Source organism: Protopterus annectens, chromosome 5.part0 (genome assembly GCF_019279795.1).
Source record: "Protopterus annectens isolate FY-2018-M chromosome 5.part0, PAN1.0, whole genome shotgun sequence".
Classification (NCBI taxonomy): domain Eukaryota; kingdom Metazoa; phylum Chordata; order Ceratodontiformes; family Protopteridae; genus Protopterus; species Protopterus annectens.
This window is the reverse complement of record NC_056735.1, coordinates 1,169,259,044-1,169,282,563: the sequence shown is the minus strand read 5'-3', so window position 1 is coordinate 1,169,282,563 and position 23,520 is coordinate 1,169,259,044. Positions and strand designations below refer to the sequence as shown.

The 23,520-nt window shown below is 39.3% G+C and overlaps 1 protein-coding gene across 1 annotated transcript in view; it reads left to right on the top strand.

Moving 5' to 3' along the window:
• The window catches only part of XRN1 (5'-3' exoribonuclease 1), a 2,408,514-nt gene that overhangs the window by 1,938,253 nt on the left and 446,741 nt on the right, over nt 1–23,520 (top strand). The window contains exon 39 of the mRNA XM_044071018.1: nt 19,403–19,565. Coding sequence (XP_043926953.1) covers nt 19,403–19,565 — 163 coding nt within the window. The remainder of the gene's footprint in view (nt 1–19,402; nt 19,566–23,520) is intronic.

The following is a 23,520-nucleotide window of genomic DNA, read 5'->3' as shown; positions in this document are numbered from 1 at the left end:
TAGACCTAAAAGAGGCATACCTGTATGTTCCAATCAGACAATCATGCAGAAGATACCCAAGATTCAAGGCTGGTTCAATGCATTACCAATTCTCTGCACTGCCCTTTGGCTTATCTTATGCGTCCAGGATCTTTACAAAGTGCCTGGCACCAGTAATTGCATTCTGCAGACAAAGAGGAATACAAATATATCCTTACTTGGACGACTGTCTCATTCAAGCATAGAACAAGGACATTCTTCTTCAACATCTGGCATTTGTGAAAAGACTTCTAACATGCCTAGGGTACACAGTCAACAAAAAGAAATCAAAACTAGTACCCTCACAAGAGATAGCATTCCTGGGTGAAGCTTGAATACAACTGCCCAGATGGCTTATCTCACGTCAGACAAACAAAGGCAACTGACTACCTATTTCAAAATGTTGGCAACAAAGGCCCAGTTATCTGCAAGAAAAAATCTGCAGGCTTTGGGCTTCATGGCATCCTGCATCCTACTAATTCCATATGCAAGACTGTATATGAGGAAACTTCAATGGTACCTAAAAAGTGTTTGGACTCAACATTGCCACAGCCTGGAAACAGTCATTACTCTCATTCCCTGCCTGCAACAGGAGTTTTGATGGTGGGCAAAGGCTTGTCACCAGAACAAGGGACAGGCATTCGCATTACCTCCAGCCAGGCAGACACTAACAATGGATGCATCAGACTATGTCTGGGGAGCCCACATGGCAGGGGAAGATGCATTCAGGGCACATGGTCCTCAAACCAAATGCATCTACATATCAATCAAAAAGAGCTGTTGGCTGTTCAAAATGCCCTGACAGCCTTCAAGGACCTACTTCATCTGAGACAACACCATAGTCATGTGGTATATAAACAAGCAGGGGGGCACACATTCTTACCACCTTTGCAGACTAGCCATGACCTTGTGGGACACAGCTTTAACTTACCAAGTACATCTGCAGGCACAATTCCTGCCAGGAAAGGAAAATACTCTGGCAGATGAACTAAGCAGAAACCTCATGGATCCCCACGAGTGGAAGCTGGATCCACAAGTCTTCAGCATAACAAGGAAATGGGGATGCCCGGACATAGATCTATTTTCTTCCCCTCTCAATTACCAACTAAAAAGATTCTGCAGTTTTAACCATTTTTGAACCTAACCTAGTCTATCTCTCCTCTCTTTTTACAGTTCCTCACCTCAGAAGCTCACTACAGAAGCCCCCCCCCCACCTCCAAACAAGAAATACCTCCTGCATCACCTCTGCAAACTCCCTGGAGTTTGCCTACCAGACTGACTCATAGAACTCCTGAAGACTGCCCTTAAAGTTTAATATTGAATGTAGGTAGCCTTAAACCATCTACTGTGTCTGTACTACCTACCTAGTAATACATTTACTTCTGTCTAACCTCCCTTGTAAGTGACTCAGCAGCCTACCGTGGACCACACGGACATACTCTCTCCCCCCAAGTCACCTTAGTCCCAGATACTTTCACAGCAAAAGTTGCAAGTAACCTGCTCAACATTGCTGCCTGCTTTCCTCATTCTCACCACTAGGTGGCAGTACCCTCTAACCAAATGCCGATGCAACTGTAATGTTACCTGGCTTCCCTCCTAGTAACCTGACTCCTCAACTTAAGAGCCTGTATTCTATTTTCTGTTCTCTCTCTGACTACAACCTTTTTCTGTTCTCTCTCTGACTACAACCTTTTTTTCACCCTCTGTACAACTTTAACTATCTGACTCACAACACCTCTTACATCCCTAAAAAATACTCGTCCTTTTCTGTTCTATATTTACCATACCTGCTAACCTTTATATATCATCAGCAGTAGTAGCTGATACTTTTTTCACTCTCCTCTTGGTCTTCCCCGCTCCGTTCGCCCTGCGGGCTCACTCTGCTCCTCTACCCTACCCCAATTCCCACCCACCCCCACTACATCTACATTTATACCTTCATAGCCACTCCTACTTCCTCTCCATCATCTTCTTATCCCCACCCCCTCACATAACACACCTTCATCACATTTCTGCTTCCTCCTTACTCAACACTTACTTTAACTATCATAACCCAATATGCTTATAAAATATTCAACCCTCCCTATTCAACTACTACTACTTCTCAACCTTTCCTATATCTACTATCTGACTGAACCTAATCTCATCACCCACACCCCACTCCTACACACAACCTACCCACACCACACATCACTAACTTACTATTACAACTCCATCTCTCCTGAACTATATCCCATCAATCACAACCTATGTTTTCATTACAAGCTAATCCCTCCTCATAATACCTCAACACCCACTCTCCCCTCCATATCCTTCACTAATTTTTCAACCTGCACCTCCCATTCAAAACGATCAAAATACCACTACTACTTAACTCAACTTCTAACTTCCATACTTTTATCTGGCGATATACACCCCAACCCAGGCCCAAACCCCTCTTCCTCAATATCTAAATCCATCCTATTTGCATCTCTCAACGCACAAAGCTTAACTAACAAAATTCCAAATCTGCATGCCTGGCTACTCCATAACAAACCAGACATCCTAGCCATTTCTGAAACCTGGCTAAAACCTCATATCAAAAATGAAGAGATAGTGCCACCCAATTACTCTATCATCAGAACAGATAGAACCCATAAAAAGGGTGGTGGAGTAGCTCTACTCTACTCATCCTCCCTATGCATAACACCTTATAATAAAGACATTCCCCAATTCGGTAATGCAGAATTAATACTAGCCCATCTTCAGTTAAACAAACACAAATATATATATACATAGCCTCCCTTTACATACCCCCTGGAAACAATATACCAATACTCGAAGAGATCCTCTCCTGGCTTTCAACTAACATCTGTAATGAAACTGTAATCATGGGAGACACCAACATTAACTGGTCCTCCATTGTATCCCCTACTGACTCCCTCAACATCAACCTATATAACTACTCTCAACTCATCAACTCCGTAACTAGGCCATGCAAAGACCTCACTAGTGGCAACATCTTAGACTGGATTCTAGTCTCCCACCCTCACTACTACTCCAATAGTGGAACACTTCCTGACTCCCTCAGTGACCACCTTCCCATCTTCACAACACGTCTTCCTTCTCCCCTACAAGTTACTCATAACTACATCACTACCCGATGCCATAAAAACTTTAACCTAGAAGCTTTCTCTGACTCCCTAAAATCCCTTAACTGGTACCCTTTAAAAACTCTACCCCTCAACAATGCAATCACTCACTTCAATACTACCTTTCTAAATCTTCTAGATACTCATGCTCCCTTAATAACTAAAAGAATAAAAAAGAAATCCAGCCCCTGGTTAACAAAAAACACACTAACAAACATGCGACTTAGAGACAAAGCCTGGACACAATATCACAGGAACAAATCCACATCTACCCTTAATGAATACAAAACTCTTCGTAACTCAGTTAAAAAGCTTATCTATGCAGACCGTCGAAACTACTTCTCCCAACTTCAAAGCAACCACAAAACCAACCCACAAAGGTTCTGAAGAGGTATAACCACCCTCCTAAAACCTGGTACTACAGAAAACCCAATACCCTGCCCAAATGCACAAGACACTGATCTTGCCACACAATTCAACTCTTTTTTCATAGATTCTATTTCCAAACTTAGTTCCTCTTTTTCAAATATCAATCCACCAACTACTTCCACTTCTCCTCACCCAACTCCCCCTCCATCTTCTTTCTTAGATCCCCCACCCTCTCAACCCCCAGCCTTCCACATTAAAACGATTCCTACTTCCACCATAAAAAAACTCCTACAGAAACTAAAACCATGCACCAATGCCCCTGATAACATTCCCTCATACTTCCTCAGCATAGCTGCTGAAGCCATTGCCCTCCCTATCAGTATCCTAATCAACCGCTCCATCCAAGAAGGCAGTGTTCCCCAAATCTGGAAAAAAGCTTACATCATTCCTCTCCATAAAGGTGGAACTAATACTAATATCACCAACTTCTGTCCCATCGCCATCCTCTCTCCCATTTCAAAAATCCTAGAGAAATGTATCCATCTTCAACTTCTTCCCCATCTCTTAGATAACCTATTTACTCCTACCCAGCATGGATTCAGACCCCATCACAGTACCATGACAGCCCTCCTATCCTTCCTAGAAACTGTGAATAAAGCTAGAGATTCTGGCCTCACTGTTTCTACCATCCTACTCGATCTCTCTAAAGCCTTTGACACTATCTCTCATAACTTACTTCTTACTAAGCTGTCTAAATTAAACCTTTCATTATCTTCCCTTACTTGGTTTACCAGCTATCTCTCTAATAGGCAACAAGCTGTCAAGTGGAAGAAAACCACCTCCTCCTTTCTCAACACCCCCACAGGTGTCCCACAAGGTTCTATACTGGGCCCCCTCCTCTTCAATATTTTCAGTAATGACTTTTTCCACTCTATCCCTCTTGCAAACGTTATTCAATATGCAGATGATTCCACAATTATCTGTGCTGCCTCATCCATCCCAACCCTTTTAAAACTTGCTCAAGATGCCTTCTCCTCCACTGAACAGTGGATGAAGACAACCATGTAGCACTTAATGCTGCTAAAACTAAACTAATGATATTTACTCTCTCTAAAACTAATAACTTTGATAGAAATTTATTCTCCATCACCAGCCAAAATAACACACCTCTTGAGCTGGTATCTGAAACCAAACTACTAGGAGTCCAAATCGATGAGCTTAAATTCAACTCCCATCTACTACTAAACATAAAAAAACCCACCAAAAACTTGGCATGCTCTACCGACATAATCAGTTCCTCACCTCAACTACAAAACATACTCTTTCTACCACATTTCTCCTTCCCTCCCTTCTCTATGGTGCCCCTCTTCTAACAAACCTACAATCATCTCTCAAAACCAAACTGTCCTCTTGCTACAATAAAATAGCCAGATTTGCCACCAGCAACAAATCATTAACCCATCACTGTGTACCTCTTCACAAACTCAACTGGCTAGAACTTCCCAACTACCTTTCCTACACTCAGCTCACCTATGTTCATAAACTCATATTCCAGCCATACCTCTGTCCCTCCCTCTCAACTACCTTTAAAATGCACCACACCCAAAGACTTCTAAGATCAAACAATCAAAACCTTATTGAGGTTTACAGACCCCTCCGCCCCCCAGGACAAAACCTCCTGTCCTTCTCACTAGCACGCTTATGGAACTCCCTACCCCCCTCCATTCGTACAACCACTAGCCTCCCATACTTTAAAAAACTACTTCATTCTCATCTAACATCAACATGGCAATGCTCCTGCCCCCATCCCCCATAACCTACTCTCCACTCTTCTTCTCTTCCCCTTCTTACAAATCCCAGATAGTGAATTCATGCTTGCTTGTAGAATACAACTCCTTACTTATACCTAGCAATCTCTTAGCCTACTGCATCTAACTACCTATCCCACTAAAAAAAAAAAATGTTCTACTTTTAATACTATTGCATTTATTACTTTTGATTAAAATATATTTGATCTGTTTTTTAACCAGAAATTGTATAATGTTACTCTCTGTAATCTTCATGTAATCTATGTGTGGAACTTAATCTTTGTATAATCTGTATGTGGTGCTTTTCTCCCCAGGACTCCATTGAAAACGGGTTCTTTAGGCCCAATGGACTATCCTGGTTAAACAACTGCAAATAAATAAAATAAATAAATAAATAAATAAATTCTGCACAAGGACTTATCACAGACAAGCATGGAAAGTGGATGCCCTATCTTTCTGGTGGAAAAAACTATCAGTATATGCCTTTCCTCCACTGCCTCTCCTCCCCAGGGTGCTCCTAAAGGTCAGACAGGAGAAGCCAAAGATGATTCTGATTGCCCCAGACTGGCCACACCAGTACTGGTATCCAATACTAAAAAACCTATCTCTATACCCGGCTTGGTCCTTACCTCAAATACCTCGACTACTGTCCCAGCAAAACAATCAGATCATGCACAGCCAACTCAGGACATTAAACTTGGCAGCATGGCGAATAATATAGTCATAAAAAAACACCTCTCAGTAAAGCTGTGATGGATGTCATTCTGGAAGCCAGAAGGCCTAGTACTAGAAAGTCTTATGCTGGAAAATGGAAGAGATTCTGTGCCTGGAACCAGGCACAAAGAACTGATACAGCGGTACTAAATGTTCCTCAGATTTTGCAATACTTAACTGAGATGCTGGACAAAGGCCTATCTTTTTCAACAGTTAAAATTCATGCCTCTGCCATTTCGGCTCATTACAATACAGAGCCATCACTTTTATCTCACCCTTTATTAAGGCAGTACCTCAGAGGAGCCAAAAATGTAAGGCCCCCAAGGAGACTACCAATACCTGCATGGGACCTCAACTATGTCTTGGAAAAGCTCACCCTGCCTCCTTTTGAGCCAGCTGCTACTGTTGATATGAAGTTTCTATCTTGGAAAACAGCTCTGCTCTTAGCAATTACTTCTGCAAGATGAGTTTCAGAGCTACAGGCACTCATGGCTGTGGAACCTTTCATCATTTTTCATCCAGACAGGGTCTCCCTGAGGACAAACCCAACATTTATGCCTAAAGTAGTGTCCAGTGTGGCTCTTAACCAAGCCATCCATCTGCCAACCTTTTACCCAAATCCACAGAACAAGGGGGAGAGAATTCTGTATTCTTTGGACGTACACAGACAACTTAGATTCTACTTGGACAGAACCAAAGCTTTCAGGAAGACAGAGCAATTATTAGTGGCATATGCTGCAGGATCACAAGGAAAGCCTATCTCAAAGCAGACTGTTTCTAAGTGGTTAGGCCACTGCATTCGTTTCTGCTATTTACACCATGGCAAGCCAGTGCCTAAGGGAATTAGGCCTCATTCCACCAGAGCTGCAGCCACTTCAGCAGCCTTTCTCAGGGGAGTACCAACCAGAGAAATTTTAGAGGCGGCTACTTGGAGTTCTGTGCACACCTTTACAAAGCATTATCATCTGCCACTCTACTCTAAATCCGCTCCTACTGCTGTCTAGTTCCAGCCTCCCAACCATAGCTTTGGGACTTTACCCAAATGTAATGACCTGCAACAGTGAAACACGAAGAACATAAAACAGTTGTGTACACTTACCATAAATGTAGATGTTCTAGTGTATTCACTGTTGCAGTCCAGGTTACCCACCCGCCTTCCCCCTTTTTTCTTTTGGATCTTATCTTTCCTTCTCTGATTTATACTACCTATGTGGTGTATTTGCTTATAGATGAAGGTAAAATTTATATTGGTGTATTTCTGAGTATTTATATATATATATATATATATATATATATATATATATATATATAAACTTTGGCTACCCTTTTTGGGGGCACCTGACATCTGGGGCAAGAAAAACTGAAGAAAATGGCGTTGGCTGCTTCTTTTATACCCCTGACGACCTGACGTCAGGGAAGGGGCGACAGCAGCTGACACAGGACCCAAGACTTTGGAATTCAGGCCGGCTGAGGGCAACCTGCCAGCAGGATTACCCAAATGTAATGACTGCAACAAGTGTACACAACTGTACTTTTCTTGTCATATCCATTTGAGCCTATGTCACACAACTTTTTTTTGAAAGCCCTCAAACAGTACAAGCACCCCACCCCCAAAAAAACTAAAACCTATTAACTTAATAACAACATACAAAACTATGTATATCTTAAAATAGTGACATTTTTGCTTTCTAATAATAACAAAAGTTCTAAGTTGATAGCCACACTGACAGGTTAGAGTTAACCAAAAAGAAAGGTTAGTCATGCTAAGACTCATGGTACAGCCTGTGCTATATTAGTAAGTGCTGTTTGATTTTGCCTGTCTTTATAGCTTTCCCAACTGAGAAAACACGTGAATGCTTTCAGCAAACACATTCTCCAAGGCTCTCTTTATCAAATTGTTTTCTAGTGACATGGAAACCAGACACAAAACTGCTAAGGGTACCTTGTTTACCAGGAAAAAGCCTTATAATATTTGATATTCACATGTTTTGTAATAAACTTGTTACTGGATAATGCCTAGGGTCTTAACTCAGTCATTTCCCAATGCAAGCCTGGGAAAAAGCACATTGATGTTCTTTTGTCATACTATCTTAAACAGACAAACCCCCCCCCCTTTTTTTTACATTGCAGTGCCTACATTTTTTAAAACTGAAAGAAAAAGAAAGAAGGGAGAAAAAGAAAAAAAAGCACCTGTTTATATTGGTATCCCCACTGCATTTAAAAAAACGGAGAAAACTTAGTCTAATTGGTTTTCTTACCTTTAAAGCCTTCCCAACTGAGAAAACCCCAATTGCTTTCAGAGAACATCATGTCCTAGCCAATTTCTATTTTTTTTTCTTTTCCCTCAGCCAGTCCCCTTCCACCAGACTGTCTCCTGTTTCTCGTTATTAGATTGTATCCACAGAGGCATGAAAACCAGACAGACAGTTTATCTTTAACTGACTGTTTCCATGAAAACATGAAGACCACATGCAGAATTGCTACTAAGTATACATGCATTTGCTAGAAAAAAATGCTTCATAATGTTCAGTATTCTTTTTCATTTACTTTGCTCTCATTTAAAACTAATAAATCTAAGGTCCTTAGTACAGTCATTTCCCCATGCACGAATGTATAAAAAAGTACATTAATTTTAACTTTGTCATGCCTTTTTAACCAGGCTTTTTTTTACATTGCATTGCCTATATTTCTCAAAACTGTACAAGAAAAAGAGAGAGAAAAAGAAAATAAAAGAGCACCTGTTTACAGTCCCCATTGCACTTAAAAATAGTATGCAAAGAAAACCATACACCACATGTACAGTCCTGTTTAGAAAAGAAAATATTTTATTTACTTAGTTAGCTTTCTCCCCTCTCTTTCCCTCCCCAAAACATTTTTCTGAACATTAATGACATAAAGTAGGGTATATACTTTAGAGTCCCCCACAAATCCAGGAAATTTGGAAAAAGTCCAGTATTTCCAGATTTTCTTGTTCTGTCATATTTCACAAATATATTTATTGCATTGTAATCCCACATTGAATTGATGGTTTTATTACTGTTCTTCTCCATTGCTCATATCCTGTCTCTGCTTCATTTCCAACGTACTTTTGATTCTTCTAGTCAACTGTCATGCTCCCTTCCTTCTCTCCAACATTTTCCTTTGAAATACTGGAAAAGGTTTCACAGGTACAAGTCTGTCTGTGGTCTTTCTTACCAGAAGAACAATAAGCAGAATTTCCTTCTGTTTCACAGCTCACTTTTTGTTGGACAAGGTTTTGTATTTCCTCCTTAGCATGCACTTCATCAAAAAATGATTCTCTCCCTCCAGGGAAGATAAACCAAACCAAAATGGAAGCCAAACTGATAAAATAGCACTCGCAAGGCCACAGACATTCCAACAAATCCAGCTCAAGAACTTGAGACATAATATTAGCACTTTTGTTTTATTTTATAATAAAACTTGTTCAGATGAAGTGAACCAAACGTAAACACTGTTTAAATACAATTCTAAAAAGTCATGTGGCAAATTGAAAAAAAAACATGTGATCAGCTTAAAATCATGTGACAGACAAACTTTTAATACAAGCCACAGGCTACAGATCCAAGCCAAACTTTAATATTCTCTAGCACTTTGGTCAAAGACCTTCAAGGAATAACATATGTATCAGTGTACCATATTTTAAAATAAAAACGGATTCTTTATATAAAAGATGTTCCTTTAACATACTTTGACCTTCCATTTTAAATTTTGTTTGTTCCCAAATGCTGCCCTGTAACAGTGAAAAATCACTGTTATATTTTTCCTTAAAGTGCAAAGCCACAATTTTATCTTCTTTTTGATTTTTGATGTCCCTAACATGTTCTAATAATCTCATTTTAAATGTTCTTTTCATCTCTCCAATATAAAACAAATTACATGGACATCTCAATGCATAAATGACCCCACTGCTGTTACATGAGAATGCTCCCCTAGGTACAAATCTAACATTATTGATAATTTCAAAAAAACATACCACATAATTACAAACAGTGCAGTTATTACAAGGGAAGGTTCAGAAAACAGCAGGTTGTCTGTTGTTAATAATGCTAGGTAGGGCAAAAGTGCCATGAACCAACATATCCTTGAGATTTCTTCCACGTTTATATGACATAAATTTCTACCCCTCGAAGAAAATTCCAATAATACTTTAACACAGCACAAATCATTTCTCTCATAATGTTATAAATTGTGACAAAATACATCTTTCCTTCTCCTTCGTTAGTGTCATAAACTCTGCTACAATTATTTTTTAGTTTTAACTAATCTTTGCAATGCCCCAGATTGTGACACCTTCTGAATAGCTTCATTTACAATGTCTGCACTGTATCCCCTGTTTAAAAACATCTTAATGGTTTTAAACTAAAAGAAAAACGGCACCAAAGCTAACACACAGTGCATTTATTGAAAATTAAATAAAGGTTAGCGCTTTCGCGACCACACTTGTTTGCTTCATCAGACACACAAATAAAAATCACTGCAACTAATGTAATAAATCCTGGAACTGTTTTATAGCATCTTTATAGGCCTTGCTGTCACTTCTTTCATATACTTCCCCATTGCACAAATGTTCCAAACACGCATTACAATATTGTTGATGGTGCATAACAACTATTTTATTTCCTTTGTCTGAAGGTTTTATGACTATATATTTTCTGTCCCTCAACTCCTGTAAAGCCTTCCACTCATTTAGTGTTAAGTTATAACTTGTATGATATCTGTCAGCCAGAAACTCATTATACATTTTTCCAATGAAAAATTCAATATAGAACTAAATTGTGTTGCACTTTCATTAGTATTGTTGGAGACACTGGAAGTATCAATTAAACAATAACCATTATTGCAAAAATTATCATCTAAATCAGAGCAGCATGAATAAAAACTTTCATCAACATTTTCATACTCTGTTTTATTAATTGTATCCTGACCAATAGACACATTTTTATAAAAAAAACTTTTAAATGAAGCTTTCTTACAAAACGAAAAATTTCCTGTTTAATAACATGCATGCGAGGCAATACTGTAGGTGTAAATTTTAGTCCCAAATTCAGAACCAGCAAACTGTTCCTGCGATAGATTATACCAGATAAATTAACAACTAAATTAATATCTAATTTAACTTTTTATTAACAGAATTCATTAAACTATCCAAGTTATGTACACTTAAACTTAGAAATATCTGTGGGCAAAGTCTGTAACTCCTGTTTTAATATTTGATGTTTTAGTTGATCACGTTCAGTAAGGATAGCAACTTAATACATGCTGCAACCCAGCGATAAGGAAAAAGCTTATCAGATGTATTGTTTGTGTCAAATGGTTGCTTGGACTTTTCATAAAATGGAGACCTCTAGGTGTTATATTAAGTTCTATATAACCCTGTAGACCTAAAATGTTATAATGTACCTTGGTCTCCTTATGCAGTAGCAGTTCATATTTATCATACAGTTCACGTACTTCCAAAGGAACTGTGTTAAAAGTTTGCCCCACAGCTGAAAATTGATTGTGTGAACGTCCTTGTATCTACTCCACATAACGATCAGTCAGTCAGTCATTCGCCAATCCATTAGTCCATACCTCATTTGGTGGAACATCCAAATGGATGTATTGTTACATAGTTCTTTGAGAGCTGCCAGAAACACCAACTGTACCAACAGCCCCTGTGGTATAGGCTACCTCTTCATGTAAAATTCATGGTATGTTATTACTAGGGTCTGTAGCCATGAAAAAAGACCCTCCAAAAAATACACACAGTAAAATAAAAATCAAATCAAACAAGCTACAGACCAAACCAAACTTTAATATTCTATAGCACTTTGGTCAAAGACCTTCAAGGTGTAACAAGGCTCATCACAAAAAAAAATGTATATACAAACTAGATGAACCATTTATTCCATTATACAATTAAATAAATAAAATGTCCATTTAACCTCACAAATCGAACCAGTAGGTATCAATGTACCATATTTTAAAGTAAAAACAGATTCTTTATATAAAAGATGTTCCTTTAATATACTTTCACCTTCCATTTTAAAATTTATTTATTCCAAAATGCTGCCCTGTAACAGTGAAAAATCAATGTTATGTTTTTCCTTAAAGTGCAACACCGCAATTTTATCTTCAGTTTGATTTTTGATGTCCCTAACATGTTCTAATAATGTCACTTTAAATGCTCTTTTCATCTCACAGATTCATAGGTGTGTAGTAGGCTAATGTCCCTGGAGCCTTTACAAGCCTAGCCCATAGAAGTGTCCTGGCATCATGCCGCCCAACATTGGTTCACAGTGCCTCTATCAAGTAGTACCATGGGAGTGATCTCCAGGGTGAATTTTCTGTTTCCCATCCACTCGAGATTTCTCTAGATTTCTCTTGAAGAGGGCCAGTGAGGTGCACTGTTTCACATGTATGGGAATTCTATTCCAGAGCATGGGCAGTCTCTGGGTTATGAACCTGTCCCTCCAGCATGTTCTGTTGATTATGGTAATGAGGTTGAGGTCTCTGGAGTGTGTGGTGTGGAGGGATTGGGATTTCTTTAGATGTAGCATTTCTAACAGAGCTGGGTCAGACATGGCTTTGTAAGTCAAGCAGAAATCGCCTGTTAGTAGACAATATGAGATTGACCATAGCTGATGTTTTTGAGTCTGTCCGTGTAGGACGTGTTTAAGGCCTAGGATCCTCTTCATGAGGTACTTTTGTGGCCTTTCCAGTCATTGCATGTGTCTAGTGAGGTACATGCTAAACGATGATTGGCGTAATGAGGGAAGAGTAGAGAGAGATGATGACCTCTTTCTTCCTGGATGCAAAACCCTTAGTAATGAGGTGTGCCACATAGAAGGACTTTCTGACCACAGTGGCAATGTGGTGGTCGAAGGAGAGGTTGCTGTCAACCTGTGTCCCCAGATCTCTTATAACACCTTCAGTGTTCATTGGGCTCCCATCGATGTGGTAATTAGTGGGAACTGAGTTTTTCCTAAAGGGGATGATGACACATTTTTTTGGCATTAAGCTTAAGGCCATAGTGTCAACACCAGTCATTGGTCTCACTGAGGCCTTTCTGTAGGATATCTACATCACTTGGGGAGTTAATAATGGCTCCCAGCTTCCAGTCATCTGCAAACTTGGTCAGCCATAGTCCCTCCGTGTTGTCCTGTGAAATAAATTACATGGACATCTCAATACATAGATGACTCCACCGCTGTTACATGAGAACACTCCCTTAGGTACAAACCTAACATTATTGATAATTTAAAAAAAACACACCACATAATTACAAGCAGTGCATTTATTATAAGGGAAGGTTCCAAAAACAGCAGGTTGTCTTTTAAAATCATGTGATCAACTTTAAATCATGTGACAGCCGAATCCCCTGAACAAATCATGCATTAAGGCAACATATTCAATAAGTTCAAACTGAAGTAAAGAAAAATTAAAGGCGGAATATCTGAATACATCAACTTGTAAAACTTTCTTTTATCATATAAATGCAAGAGCAATAATTACATAGTAAATGCTATACTGAGAAACTGTGTCTGATAAAGGTAGCAATATCATCTTTCCTAAAGCTCTTAGTTTTAAAAGACAGCTAATAGAAATCTGTTCGTTAATCCCTGGCCAAGAACTTGCATTAAGTGTGAGCTGCCAGTATAACTCACGTTCTTCCAACTTACGTTGCCATGGGCCACCACATTCACTAGGGGTTACCCTTTCCATAATTGCAAATTTAAAAATGTGGTCTGGCCATTCCATTAAGTGTTTGGCTAGGGCATTGTTTTCCTTTTTTTAATGTTGTGTAGATGTTGACCAATTCTTTCTTTGAACTTGCTCTCGGTTTTGCCTATGTAGGAAACGGGGCAGTGTTAACAGAGTGCAGCGTATGCTACCCCTCCTGTTAGTTAAATGCTCCTTTTATATAAAATGTCAAGTTCTTTATAACAAACTGTTCACCCATCAAAATATAGGGGCAGATGGAACAGCATCCACATTTAGACATATGATAAATTGTGTTACTCTTATGTGTGGATGTTCTGTTAAAATTGTTCCACGGTGTTTTTAAAATTACAACTCCTCTTGTATATTATATGCGGTGTATCACCCACTTTTTCAGTAATGTGTCTATCTTCCCTTAGAATAGCCCAGTTCTTCTGGATAATGCTCCTAGTAGTCACACTGTCAGCATTATAAATTGTGATAAAGGATCTAGTAACGTTTGTATTTTGTACTGGATAATGTACAGATGCAGGGATGTTAAGTTCACTAGAAGGGGTAATATTGTTAGCCATAGAATCACTTTCTGATGCATCAATTTCAGATCTTGATGTTTCACTGTGACTTAAAACTGGATTAAAAAAGCCCCTTTCTCTTTTATTAATTACTTCATACATTAGTTGATGTACCATACCAAGGGAGTAACCTCTAGCCAGAAACATACCCTTTATTGTCTCACATTCATCAAAAAATTATCAAACCCGGACACCATCCATGCTACCCTTAAGAACGGACCCCTGACTATAGCACATTTTTGCTGGGGGGGATGTCAGCTTGAAAAATGCAAGTAAATATTTGAAAAGGTGGGGTTTCGATAAATCCGGGTGGAGAATTTGGCTGTTTCTGTGTCTTTAGATAGAAGTATGTCTAGGTATGCAATACTAGATGTACTGGCCTCAGAAGTAAACTTTTAAATAAGTTTGTTGTATTAATGTAGTTGAAAAATATATTACATTTTTCAAGGTCATCATTCCATACAGTAAAAATGTCATCCACAAAACGCGTATACAACATAGAAGATTACTTTAAAGACAGCTGGCTACAGCAGTTTGAATCTCACACCCGCATCTCGACATTCCCTGAATATTGAAGTTAATTTACTCCTCTTCTGCCTGGTGTACAGTGAGTAATCGCTCTCCACAAACACTCTGCTCTCACAAGTATTTTGTTCTTCTGCCACAGTTTTGTCAGTTTCAACTCCTTCTGCTGGTAGGATGGCATCTTTACTACTGAAGGTCTAGGTTGCTTTCTTATACCTTTATTTGGAGCATACACAGGATGTGCCTTTTCAACTAACAACTCCTGCTGTGGAATACCAGTCCATTTGCTTATTTGTGCTTTCATAAAATTAATGCAGTCTGTTCCTTCCAGATTATGTGGTATAGCTGAAAATCTCAAGTTATCCCTACATGCTCTGTCCTCTAATTCTATTTTTTTAAACATCTCTTTCTGAGCAGTTTCATATTCAGCCAGCCTTTTCTTCATTTCAACCTTTGTTTTTTGCAGCTTTATCATCTCATCTGAATATCTGTTTAAAGCTTCTTCCATTTTTGCCCCAGCCTTTTGTTGCTTGTGTTGATGTACTTCATCACTCTTTTGTTTAGTTTAGCCAGGTCAGGTATGTATACAGTTGTCTTGTATCTTCCTGTAGGTTATTGGAAGTCATGTCTGAAGGTTACATTGCTTTTGCTGAACAGCTGCAGGACTTCCCCCAGTCAGTGTTTCTCACTTTTTGTAGCTGAGTTTTTCAGGTCTTCTGTATTTCTTTATTACTGGCATCCAGGCAGTGCAGTTATGTAGTCAAGTTACTGAAGTTTACCCATAGACACAACTCTACTGGCCTTCTGTGCTGAGTTTCTGTTTTCAGACTGGGAGAGAGAGAGAGAGAGAGAAATAAGCTGTTAATCAATGTGTAGCCATCTTGGAGAGCTTGACATTTCTATCTGTATTAAATAAAATACAAAGCCCAATAACAACTTCTGTACCTTTATGCCACAAAGCTTTCCCCTGTCTATACTGAAAAATACCTGTGTATTCAGAAACAGGACTGCAGTCTTGAATACATATAATATCATGTCTTTGAGACTTTAGCCATTCAGCTAGTGAAAGCTAGCTTACATTAACATGTTCCATCAAGCTAATTATATTAACTAATAAGTCCAGTGAACACAACTCCCATCTTTTAACTTGGTTTTCCTTTTCCTTCCTTTTGTTTCTGCAATTTTTACTTCAGAAACATCTTCCACATCCTTTAGTAAGCTAACTGTAAAGCAATTAAGGCAAGAAGTGTCACTGTTAGAGGAGAATGGGAGGAGGAGTAGATCGAAAGAGTCGATTCTGTGCACATTGCAGGTGCTGCAAAGAGCATTTTTGGCTAACATCAAAGATTGAAACAATACTAATTTTATAAACTTTAATCATGCTATGCTATGACTTAAGAATGGAGTCCATTCCCTTCATGGTAATAGAAGCCCAAAAGACTTGGAGAAATTAAACTGAATAAAACTTCATACATTTTAGTTACTACAATACTCTTGTCATTTTTCTGCCTCTTCGGATAAACCACCACAGAATTTTCTTGCCCACCATTATTGTCATGCAGTAGTAGTATTCATCATTCTGTAAAACATTAATGCCAACATTTTGTTTTAATTAGCAGATACTTTTTTCATCTTATACAAATTCATCATGCCATTCCCATAGTGTACATGAATAAATGTCCCTTCTTTAACCCTTGGTAGAGTTAATTGTGGAGCTTGTCTTAATAGCCCTATTCCCTGCTAGTCTCATATTGCTTTCTAGGACACACCTTAAAAAAATGGTGTTAAACATCATATGGGTAACAGTTCTAAGAGAGGGCAGTGTGAATAAACAGCTCCCCTATTTTGCTTTTCATGAGCAGTATTTTGCAGTGCCGCTAAACCATTATCATTATATTTTAAATTAATTGTATTCTCCCAACAACCTGTCCAAGTTCCCACAGAGTTTTGCCTTTTTGTAAAAGAAGCCATAGTTTCACAGTATTCTTTCAGCAAATCTATCTTTTTCCTCAAGATTGCCAGCATCTTTCCGATCATTTTGCCCATTCACTCCCCGTTTGAGTCTGTTAGGAAATACCACCATTTAGGCACCCATTCAGGATGATTTAGCTTTCTCTGTTTGCACCCTATGCCCTGTATGCAGTTGGCGAAACACCAAGAAAGGATCTGCAAAAGGCTGACTGTAGAGGCTGTCATGCGCCACTGTGGGGAAACACTAGTGGTGCTTTTTCCCATCTTCACCAGGGAAGCCACACTAACTCAGTGTGCGTTCGAATACATGCAGTCTTCTCCATCCTCTGGGTGAAGCGAGGAGGCCATACCCCTCACTCATCTCTTTCCCTGTCTGCCTGGCTAATTGAGCCCCAGTTGCTTGGGTCACAGTCAGGGTGCCATCCTTCTATGCCAAGGAGGCAGGCATAAGAATTTTTTCTTTTAGTAAGTGCATTAGTAGTCAGAAAAATTGCACCAGGACTTGATCTCTCTTTTTTTTTTCAAACAAAGACAAGACCTTGTTCATAGCAAAAGTTGCAAATGCAGTGTCATAAAAAGGTTCCTCCCCATAATGTGTTCATGACTCTTACTTCAGGACCAAAAAAAATCTACTGGCTTAAGTTTTCCATGTGGGATCTTAACTTTGTCAAAGAGAATGCATTTTTTAATGTTGTCAAGCTGATCACTTTATTGATCCTGAAACTGTTCTAGCATAAATCATTTTGTTGTAAAACATCTTGTTTTGTTTTTAGTCCTCTAAAACTGTTTTGTGTGAAATTTCAATTGTCAGACAATCAGCAGTACTTCATGAGGCTGTTTGATCCTCCTACCTCACTTTACTGCCTCTCTCTCTCTCCCTGCATCAGGAAGTCCTTTATAGACCTCCTTTGTCATTCTAAGACTTTTCTAGACTGTAGAACTCTTATCCTATGCAAATACTTCAATTGTTTCTTCCCTGCACTTCTTTGAATCCTAGTGTATGGAATTTCCCCGCTGTCCTAGCTAAATCTTTCCTAGTCAGTATGAACATTTTCTCTGGAAGTAAATAGTGACTTAGAGGCTAACCTGGTCAACAAAAGTAAATAAAAATTGTTTCAAGTTTTTCATTTGTCTTTGATTAAGACACTTTTTTTTTTATCAGATTATTTAGTTTTAAAATAGTCTTAGCATCTAGTTACTACAAGCTCTCTTTCATAAGTGTCCTTGCTGCCACAGGATGTCAACCCAGGACACTTGTGGAAGATGCATGTTTTGCCTGTCATTTAAAAATCCTTACTCTGAGTTTAACCTCATGAAACATACTGTTACTCTAGATTTTCATTGAATAATAATCAGAGTGCAAGTCTTACTACCTTGTGGACATATTTAAAATCTTCTATTCACTGAACACTCTCTTTCCTTCTGCTGTGGTCAAGAACCTGAGAGCTAGGGTCCGCCACTCCATTGTGCATTTGGCTGTCAGCTTTGAGAGAGTCTGGTCAAAAATGTTGATTTCTTCCTGTGACAGAAGAGATTTGAATTCATTGAAAGTACACACAGGATTGGGAAGACAGTATAGGTGAACATCCTTCTGATTTAAGTACCTAACAACTGGTATTTGTATATTTCTGTATAACAAATCTTTTCCATTAATACTAGGATTGGCATGAGATAGTTTTCTACAAGTGCTTCATTCTTGTTTTCATATGGGACTAAGTGTATTTCATTCTACTGTATCCCAGCTGTTTTGAACCACATGGCCCATATTGTAAAGAAAGTTGTCTTTTCAACTTAATCCCAATTTCTTAATTTTATTTATATGCCAGTCAGATTTTTTGTTTGCCCTCCCTAGCTTCTACCTATAACTGCTTCTCATTTATCACTGTTGCCCTTTTCTCCCTAACAGGTGTATGCCCATCCAGTTGACCACTTCATTTTTCTGTGCACCTTTACACATTTCACTCTCTTTTTATGAGTTTGTTTCACAGTTTCCTGTTGGATTAAGGTATGCAATTCAGTGCATTCACAGCCACTGCCCTTGCTGGTTTTGGTCAGTATTAATGACAATTAAGGCATTACACCTTATCATTGTGCTTGGATTTTTGCGGTTTACATTCTAGGATTCTGCTACTAACAATCAATTTTTATTTCCCTTGTTGTAGTTCAGATTCTGCCAGTCTCCCACCACTATTGGGGTCTTTTTTGTTTGTGTTAATGCAGTCATTAGAAAGTCAGTATTGGTGGTGAAATTCATTTTTATGCTACCGCCATTAGGCATCTTCAAGATAATAGAGGTGCATGTCATTGTTGAAGGGAAATGCAAAGGATCCTCCTTTTCTGTCGTTTCATTGCTGATGAAAGTAGTATCACATTTTTGATGTTATGGGACTAAGTTTTGTTATTGAACATCCAGGCAGTAGTTTACAGGAGTGGATACTTCATTCTTTGCCTGCTAGATAAAGCAAAAAGTCATATCCACACATGACCATCTATTAATTGATACATATTTTTTTCAAAAAAGATTGTTTTTTTTTTTAAACGTTTGCTTTCTTTTTTTTTCTCTCATTTGTAGATGACGAATCTACCTCAAGAAGTTAAGAATGATTCTGGGCGTAGCTATCAGTCCAGAAAACTGAATCAGCAAGAAGTCGGGAGCAGGGGACAGCAGCCGAAGACATCAGGTGTGCAGAGATATAAGCAGGAACATGCAAATCTTCATGGGAATTCTCCAAAATGTTAGTGTGTTTTCCATTTCATTTCCTTAGCCCTTGAGGTTAATTACTGAAATATATAGTTTTCTGTTTTTATGACACAGACTGATGGGGCCTTGTTAATGTTAAATGAAACTGTTCTTACCCTGAGCCAGGAATTTATTTTTTGGCCTCCTCTCCAGGATGATCATCCTCAAGCAGTTGGTGCCCCCCCCCCCCCCCAAAAAAAAAAAAAAAATCTGTGCACTGTATCCATTTCCACTGTTTTAATTGGCTTCTTATGTTCTGGGACATTTAAGTGGATTTCATGAAGTATTACTACTTGTGCTGCACTTTTAAGGAATATGTTATTTTTTCCTCCCATCTCTGGTGTGTGTTCTTCCCCTGTTGAGTGAGTTTATTTTATGATTAACCTTTCTATGTTGTGCTTTTCCTTTATAATTTTTTAAGCTTGCATTTTTACTCCCTCAAATGTGTTGCTGTATGTTTGTTTCACCATTCCCGTTTTTTGCACTCCCCTCTTGTCTTTTCCTCACAAACTATATTTAACCAGTAAAACTATGTGAAATTTGTCCACCTGTGCATTCTTGAGTCTTCCTGTTTAGGAGTAAGCACTCCAAGTAGGCATTCCTGCATTCAACTAATGTTGCACATTTTTCCAGTGCAAACTCTATCAATTTCTTCTCTACGCTGTCTACTGTTTTCTCTTTCTCTCTTCTTTTTGAAGTCTGTTTTCAGTTACAACAGTCTCCCTCTTCCAGTCAGAGAAGTGAAGTGGACTCGAGAAAAGTGAGGTGGTCTGTTTTATACTATAGTTTTTTTTTTTTTTTTTTTTTTTTTTGTTCTTAAGTCTCTGTCCTGGTCCCAAAGGAAATTTTTATCTTTTTTGTTTCCTAAAAATAGATGCCTATATTTTGTCATACTTTGCATATTCCTTTTATTTTACTTTACTGCAATTTTCTATATTCTTAAATTACTCCTCTAATACATTTATGTTGTAAGTGGGAATTCTAATTTGTCCTCACAGATGCTCATAAAGGTCAGGTTAATTAACTGTTCAGACAGCGGTGAAACTTCTTGGAGTGTCATTACTTACCTCCTCAGTCATTCCTCTTACTCAGGAAATGAAATCTAGCCTTTTTCCTGTGTTTCCCACCTCCCAGCCTAGCTCCACCTATCAGCACTTTGCAGTTACTAGCTGCTGTTTGCCATGTTTGATGTTCTCCATTGAGAAGCTTACCCACTACAATGGGGAAGATCTGTATAATAATAAAAAAAAAAAAAAAAAAAGTGCATTTTATCTTCTTTCTGCTCATTTAATACCTTCCACATTCCTGTGCCCCGTCTTTAAAGCAAATGTTGGAAGTATGTGTTTGTCTCTGACCTGATGTCATTTCCATTCGTTCCTCAAAGAATGAGTTTGGATCTGATCTGACTCGACCACTTTCTTCTACAGTCTAGGATCTGGCTCTCGAGCTCCTCCATTTAGCCATAATGCTCTTCATCACAGCTTTACTTCAGATCTCATTTGCTACACTAGCAATCAGTTGGGATTTTGTGCTCTCGATTTGGGAGTTATTGTGAGTGATATTTTTTGGAGATTTTATTTCTACATCTCTTTTCCTTATGCTATTCCTCTGTTTACCTTTTAGAGCTAGTGTAAAATTTCATTAGAACTTTTTTGACTACTGGTGTAGACTCTTTTCTACCATCGTTGATAGCCTTTCCCTTTTCTTACCTCTCTTGAGAGAATTTTATCATGCTATTGTTGGTATTTTCTTTCTCCTTTCACTAAAAAAAAAAAAAAGAAAGAAATTTACAGCTCTTTTCGTTTTGTTAGTTTGTTCTCTTAGTGCTTAATGTTGTTTTCTGGTATGGCAGACAAGCCAACTGATTTCAAGAAATGCATTTCCTCTGGGCATAAGATACCCAATTCTTATGCCCACAGGGAGTTCGTGTATTATTTAAACCCTGCTCATCTTCAGATTTCTTTTGAAATCTTTGCAGGTTTCAAGGCCAGGGCGATAAGCAATAGGAGTAATAAACTGATTCTGAAAGGTATGTTACCTGCTTCTTCATCTGCAGTTCCTTCTGCTTCAGGGGCTCAAACCCTCTCGAGAAGTCAGAAAAGTTCAGAGACCAGGGAGTCTAAAAAATGCTCCCCTGTCAGATCTCCTCCTTCCACTCCAAGTTCGGAGCCATCTAAAATAAAAAAGGTCTCGGATCTGACCTTATCAAACCCTACTACCGCTAAGGCGAAAAAGGTTTTGGATCCAGCTTTGATGGATCTGGTCACATGACCAAGCAGGTCCCCTCAGATCCAGTCTCCGTGTTTCTGTCTGGAGACAGAGTCTCTGAGATTGAAGGCCTCTTTCTTGCAAGAGATGCCTAAAAATAATTCTCATCCTCACTCAGCATCCTCCTCCATCAGGTCTTCTTGGAGTCTTTCTGAATATGATGTGGATCGGACAATGAGAAAGTTTCTTAGAGCTCAGGTCCAGATGGGGGTCCTTCAGGCTCTGTCCCCCATTGGATCTGTGAGTCTGCAACCTTAACACCCTTTAGTGATCCCTTTTCCTATCCAACCTGTAGTTTTGGAGCTGTCTGATCTGAAAATTACGAGAGTTGAAGTGTCAGATCTGAGAATGTTACCTTCCTCAACTCTGACTCCTTCCCTGATCTGTTCTGCTCTGAATGTCTTGAAGCAGAACAAGTCTGTGAACCAAAACATCGGCTTCGGGTACTGGGGGGGTGCCTGTGACTCTGAGGTTTTCAGAGCCATTCATCCTTGGGGGCGGAACCCTGGGGGAGTGGAGTGTTGGCTGATCTAAGAGTTTTGGCTCCAGGGAGGCTGATTTCTTCTTCTCCTGGATATTCTGCCTTCAAGGTAGTGGAAAGGGTTTTCTCCTATCCAGGAGATCTTTCAACTATCACCTCTTTGGATCCTATTCCCATCCCTCCTCTGGGTCTGACTGCTAAGTCTCATCATCTTACTTCCACAGGGACAGCCAACCTGTAAGAGTTTCCAGGTGGTCCCTGCACAGAGACTTCCCCTTTTTTCCACCTCCTGTGCAGAGTATCCCACTGAGGAGGTTCTTCAGAAGGAACAGTGCAAAAAGAAACATTTAGAGTTCCCCCAGGAATCATTGACAGAGGACACTGATTTTGATGATGGGGGAGGGGCTCCCAGATCTCCACTTGAAGATGTCTAATTTGGAGACATTTTAGAAGTCCTGCGCCAAAAAGATGGATGGTCTTCCCAGAACTTTTCTCAGGAGGAATCTGTTTCTGGAAGCTTTTGGGTCTGACCCAGCTACATCTTGGGTTACACCACTGTGGATGAGCTTGTCGACCTTGTCTCCCGCTGGGCATGGAAGGAGCTGGATTCCATAGATCCCATCTGTAAACACCCAGATAAGATCTTCAGTGCATTACTAGATAAACAACATTGGTCCAGGGGTATTCCTGTAGCTGCCATGGTTGTTGCAGCCGCCACAAGAAAGGAGTTGTGGAACAGAGCTCAACTGTCCATTCCTCTAACAGAGAATGTAGGGCTTTGGACAGATATGGAAAGCGAGTGTATGCATCAGCGACTTTTGCTAAATGATCGCTGAATTACCTGGCATGTTTTACTAGCACAGGACTTAATAAAGGAGCTCTCTACCTCGCCCCGTGGGTCTATGTCAGTGGTAGAAGAAAAAGCTTATTCTTTGAGACTGGCCACCCTACAGTCCATATCAAACACATCCATAAGGTTAATATCTCAGATGACTGAAGGTTCCTCAAGGCCATGGGTTCAGTCATATCCAATAGGAGGCATGCCTGGATGCACCTGTGTGACTTTGCAGAGCCCTTTAAAGCATCATTCATCAGTGCTCCTTTTAATGGATCTTCCCTTTTTGGGTCCACTGTCAAAGATGCACTTCCCTGTGGTGAACAAGATGGAAATACCGTATCTGCCACAGGAGTCCGTTTTTCT